The sequence below is a fragment of the Eretmochelys imbricata genome, chromosome 11, assembly GCF_965152235.1.
Source record: "Eretmochelys imbricata isolate rEreImb1 chromosome 11, rEreImb1.hap1, whole genome shotgun sequence".
NCBI lineage: Eukaryota > Metazoa > Chordata > Testudines > Cheloniidae > Eretmochelys > Eretmochelys imbricata.
Genome location: NC_135582.1, coordinates 68430782 through 68436781, shown reverse-complemented (window position 1 = coordinate 68436781; position 6000 = coordinate 68430782). Strand labels below are relative to the sequence as shown.

The 6000-nt window shown below is 48.6% G+C and overlaps 1 protein-coding gene across 1 annotated transcript in view; it reads right to left on the bottom strand.

Annotated features, from left to right (window-relative positions):
• Nucleotides 1–1519: 1519 nt before the first annotated feature.
• ATIC (5-aminoimidazole-4-carboxamide ribonucleotide formyltransferase/IMP cyclohydrolase) overlaps nt 1520–6000 on the bottom strand; it is a 34743-nt gene continuing 30262 nt past the window's right edge. Inside the window, exons 14-16 of the mRNA XM_077830001.1 lie at nt 4537–4719; nt 2689–2844; nt 1520–1845 (exon numbers count right to left, since the gene is read on the bottom strand). Coding sequence (XP_077686127.1) covers nt 1726–1845; nt 2689–2844; nt 4537–4719 — 459 coding nt within the window. The 3' untranslated portion in view covers nt 1520–1725. The remainder of the gene's footprint in view (nt 1846–2688; nt 2845–4536; nt 4720–6000) is intronic.

The window sequence follows — 6000 nt, the reverse complement described above, 5'->3', positions numbered from 1 at the left end:
GTGGGGATAAACTCTGCAGGCTCGAGAGCAGCTGCTATTTATCCACTTTACTGCTCTGTGTAGAGTCTATCACCTCTGAATTCAGCCTATTGAGGCCAGGACCACTTTGGAATTTATAAGCTCTGTAGGGGAGGAAAACGAATTGGCTGAACGGGTCTGAGGTTTCCCCTGGCATGTACAATGTAGAGACAGCTATTGCAAAACTCTGAGCTGTGCCAGTGACAAAAATAAAACAGGTTTTAGAAGTGCAATCAAAAGACATCCCTTGGAATGTGCTGGCAGTCGCGAATAACCAGCATGTTACTTTGTTCACATTAGAAAAACTAGTGCAAATCTGGAGTTTAGCAATCAGAGTTCAGCACGACGTAAAGTGAACTGTACACATCTGAGAACAGAAGTAGCTCTAGGCAAGACACCTATGTATGAATTCTGAATTGAACTCACTTGGTAGGAGAACCAAGCATGTAAGATCACAGAAACTGGTATTTTCCCTTTCACCTCTAAGAAAGCAATTCAAGCCCACCCTTTGGCAAAAACACTAGCAGGATTTGGTGTATTGAATCTGAAACTACCTGAGGGCTTGTCTACATTACTTGCTGGATCCACAGGCAGCAATCAATCCAGCAGGGCTCAATTTACTTCATCTAGTCTAGACGTGATAAATCGACTGCCGAGCCCTCTCCCGGCAACTCCGGTACTCCACCAGGATGAGAGGCACAGGCAGAGTTGATGGGGGAGTGTAGGCAGTTGACTCACCACAGTGAGTCGATCTAAGTACGTAGCTGAAGTTGTGTAACTTAGATCGATCCCCCCTCCCAGTGCAGACCAGGCCATAGGTGCCGACTTCTCCTGGCGCCGGTGGGTGCTCGACCGCCCTATGCCCCCGGCCCAGCCCCGACTCCACCCCTCCCCCATTCCAACCCATTCCCCAAAGTCCCTGCCCCCTCTCTGCCCCATTGGACTTCTTCCCCGAATCCCCACTCTGGCCCCGCCTCCTCCTCTGAGTGCGCCACATTCCCGCTCCTCCCCCATCCCTCCCGGAGCTTGTTAGGCTGCGAAACAGCTGTTTTGCGGCGGCAAGTGCTGGGAGGTAGGCAGAGGAGCGGGGACCTGGCGCATTCAGGGGAAGAGGCTGAGGTGAGGTGGAGCGGCGGGGGGGACGGGGAGTGGGGGGAAGCTTGGCTGCCGGTGGGTGCAGCGCTTCAGCCACTGAGCACCCATGGAGTCGGCACCTATGGACCAGGCCTCAGATATGAGACCAATTACATACTCTCAGCGGAAAATGAGGATAAGGGATGGGACATGTTGGGAGAAAGCTGCTAACTCAAAAGCAATCTGTGTAGTTTCAGTTTATAACAGATTTTTATCAATCCATTACAAATGTGGCTGCAAGGCAGGACTTTCATAGTGTTCCATCAGCATTTTAATTAATTGGAAAAATCTGGGCTATAAAATTTAACTCATAAAATGAAGACACTTTTCCTGAACACACAAAGAACGTGGAAGACTTCACACTCAATTCAGCCAGGAACCGTGTATTTATTTTCAAAAGAAAAATTCCTTTGCAAGTATCAGCTTCTTTTTGCTTTAATTTGCAGCCAGCAGCAGGGGCTTTGTTTGCTGACTACACAAGGACACTCTACGGCGTGTGCAGACTGGGTTTCCAGATGTAACTGGTGAAGTTATGGTCACGGCTTATGCTGGCTGCGACAGCCCATGGTGGAATCAGTGATGGAACAGCCGAAGATTGGTGTGAATGAGAGTTATTCCCAGCTCATTGCATGCTTCGATCACAACTTGGTCAGCAGCTGAGCCAGATGGGGCAGCAATAAACTGTACTCCGCTCTGAACAGAGATTGGAGAAGCTAAAGGTTAGTGATGAAAAGCAAAAACAACTGGATGAATTGTGCAGTGAAACTGGGATATATGGTACAACCAGCACAGACTTGTGCTCTTCTCCAGTCCAGACGGTCAGCCTGCAATTCACTGTATTCCTGCTGTGCAATTAAAAACCCATGGCTGGCCCGTGCCAGCTGCTTTGGGCTCATGGGGCATGGCCTGCGGGGCTGTTTAACTGCAGTGGAGACTCCCAGGCTTGAGCTCTGGGACCCTCCCACCCTGCAGAGTCCTAGAACCTGGTCTCCAGCCCAAGCCCAGAAGTCTACTCTAGAATTAAACAGCCTCTTAGCCCGAGTCATAGGGCACGGGCCAGCTGTAGACATACCCTTGGAGTCCTAGACATGATCCAGGACCCCACTGTGCTAAGTGATGATCCCTGCCCCAAAGGGCTTACAAGCCAGTGAGTAAGTTACTCACATGACTAGTCCTGGACTACTCCTCACATAAGTAACTGCTTGCCAGTGTGAGTAAAAAGTTCACAATCTGCTCCTCTGAACTTAACAGCATTAGCTGGATATTTTTTGGCTACATTTGTCATACTTTAACACTCCTTTAATTCTAGAGCCAACATCAATGGTGGTTATCGAACACCGCTTCATGGAGAACCACTGTGCTCCAGAAAAACCTCTTCCAGAATGCAGCAGTTCTAGTTGGCACATTTCAAGCACCATGTGTAGAAAATGCAGACACACATTCCCAAGTGCACGAAATGAACAACTAAATAAAGCAAAAAGCACCCAGGTGTTTCCCTTACGTCACCCTGACATCCAGGCCGCACAATGACCCTACCTGTTTAGCTCGGTCCACATTATCCCTAAAAGGGAAGAATGCATCCGAGCTGAGGGAGACTGCATCCAGCTGGCCAATCCATTCCTTCTTCTCGGCCTCAGAGAGCTGTGCTGGGACCTCCTCAAACAGCGCCTTCCATTTAACCAGATCGTCACCCTGCAGGAACAGAGTCAGCTTACCCTGATGGCATTCCCTCCTTTTCCTGCTCTCTGACTATCACCATGCCAGAAATGGCTTCTGGACCTCCCTCCCAGCCACCTAGTCATACGAGGGATGTCATCTCTTTTACATCCAAGTTCACACCTGATCTTACGTGGTGCTCTGCTGCTGTGAACTTCATACCAGGAATTTATTAGATCCGAAGTGACTGTGGAAAGAGATTATCAACTACTGCTCCTGCTATCATCCCTGCTCCTCGCTTGTTTCTAGCCCATATGCTTTGCTTGGCCTGTTTGTGCTATGCCACTCTGTGTGTAAACACAGGACACACACAAACAGGATTTGGTATAAGGAGCTTCACACATGTCTGATGAAGAGGAGCTTGCCTTATGAGTCACCTTCTTAAACTGCACTAATCCACCTCCCATACCACCCCCTTAAGCAAGCAGTTGTTGATGTATGGATGATTCACTAGGCTCCCATTCCAGCTGTTGGGTTTATACTTTAAAAGGGCATATATGCTTTACTGAGGCAGTCACTGCCTGCAACAGCCTGACCCAGTTTGATTCTGGGAATCCAAGCAGCCACAGAAATGAACTGCAAAAATCAGAGTGAAAATACAGCAGGAAAAGTTTAAGTGCCGACCATACTTTGAACCTTTTATTCTTTGTTTTCTAAGATTCAGAATTAATTTAGTACCTGTTGGAGACTGTCAGATAAAACAGCCCTGGAGACGGACATCCTCTGAACAGGTAGAAAGTCAATGCTCCCTTACACTGCAGCACACAGTGGATGGGCAAATCAAGAGACCTGGTTCTACCCCCTGGCTCTCTGCCACTGACCTGCCGTGTGACCATGGGCAAGTCACTTCTCATCTTTGTGCCTCTCCAGCTGCCCCCTTTCTCTACTTATAGTGGAAGCTCTTCAGGGCAAAGCCTATCTCTGTGTATTTGTCCAGCGCCTAGCACAATGAGGCCCCATGCTCAGCTGGGTCCTTGAGGTGCTGCTTCCCAGTAGTAACAGCCCTCCAGCTACCTCTGGCTGCAAAAGACTATTACAGCTTCGCTGCCCACTTGTGTACCTAGGATAATGATTGTGGGGACAGTGCCTGGGGTGTGGACATTGTGTCTTCCCTAGGAGCTGGACAGGGATTATTTTTACACAGGCCAAACAGTTCTCAAACTCAAATGACCTCTGGCCATTAACAGTCTGGACCTCATTTGACCTGTCCCCAAATAACTGAATCCTGTTACCCATCCAACCTTCCAATACGCTCGACTTTCCCCCTCTAAAAAGTGACTGCAGGAGACAGATGGGTGGCTTCACTAATCAAAAGACCCAAATCTGGTTCCAGTTATTACCTCCGGTTTCTGAGGGGCTAAGAGTGCAACCCAGGAAGCATGCGCAGTGTGGTGTGAACAAGGAGAGGCTCCTCTCTCTCTCAACTACAATTCCTCTAGCCAATTAAAGAGTGTGCTGTGAAAGGGTACAACTCTCGCGGGACAGAAGATCCGGCGCTGTGATGCAAGACTGGGATGAGAGAGATGGAAGGGGTAAAAAGGGGCAAAGGACAAGACCACCCACAAGATTCAGGAATCCCTACCCTGGTCTATTTATCAACACTGATCCCACAAGAAACAATTTGCAGAACCTCCTGGACGGTCGTGAGGGAAAATCCTGGCGCATTACCTCGCCGGTCGTCCCGGTGACGTACTGATCAATGGCGTTGGAGATCTCCGCCCTCTTCACTCCAGCTTTGAACTTCATGGCGAGCACTTGGGGGTGGTGTCTCAGCCACCAGTGGTTTGCTTTGTCGCCCGCAAGACGCGTGCAGTGGATTCGGGACTGCTGGCCTGCCCCTATGCCGATAACCTGCAGTCACGTGCAGAACACTGTAATGAACAGCCAAAGCACGTCCCCGCGCACTGCGACCTTTATCAGAGCAGCCCCAACCCCAGAACCATTATAAACAGACATGAAGGCAGAGAAAACCCTAAGCCCTTCATCCTGCAAATTGCATCTGGGACAGATCCCAGCACTCGTGACTTCACTGGGGCTCCATAACTGGGTTCCGTGTGGACACTGGGGTCTACCTGTGTGCAACAAGAAGCAGGATTGGGACCCAAGTAACCAAGACTGGCACTGTGTTGAGGAGAACAGGCTCTGTCCATATTGTCTTTACGTGTCTCCCAAGTTCAACTGCTTATACTTTAATTCCCCACCCCACACTTATTAGTATCTCTCTCCGTTCTATTAAATCAATACTTTCTAGCCCAGGCAGAAAATCTACTCGACCCGCCCTCACTACAAGGATGTTTGTTTCTCTCACCCATTCAGTATGTGCCCCGTTACTATTTATTATTTGTGCTACCATAGCACCCTAGTGACAGACCAGGTCTCTATTGTGCTAACAGCTGGAGAAATGAACTAGCTAAATTTTTCTTCCTGAATTCTACAAGTACCTTCTGCCAAGGGAGTTAAACTATCACACCAAAAAAAGGTCTGATGCAGTTCTGGCTTTCATTGAAAAAGCAGTCTGTCTGTTCCAAGAATGACTAGGCCTGGTGAGAGATTCTAGCCAGCCTACCTGTTCTTGGAAAGAGAATTCAGGTCTGTGTCTAGACCACCTCTGGGTGTAACCCAGGAGCTGTGATCAGCATGGTATAAAACCACTATATAGCTTAGATGCAACTTCTGGCATATTACAAACAAGCCCCAGTCACGGCTGATAAGGAGGAAAAATCAAGTATTCAATCTGAACAACTGGTCTGTCAAATCAGGGCTTTGCAGCTGCCAATACATTTCCTATTCTGCCATGTGCCAGAAAGAGCAGGATTTAAAAATAGCTACACACTAAACGTAGCCCTTGCTTAGTGGGTTTGGAGTTTAATATGAAACTGGGCCCCCGGGGACACTGCCTCCAGGAGCAATGTTTGAAATGGGACCTTTTCAAGCCACCGAGAATGAAAGAGGCAGTGTATCCGCTTTGCCTCCTCAAGCCCTGGTCTTGTCAGACAAATTCTTCACTCAGCATACAGCTTTTCCTTCTCTCCCTTCAATTTGGGGTACATCCTGGAGTTCATATTTTTGCAGAATCTTCTGCTCTCCTGAACTATAAGCCCTGACAGCAGTTTGCCCTGTTTAGCTAAGTGT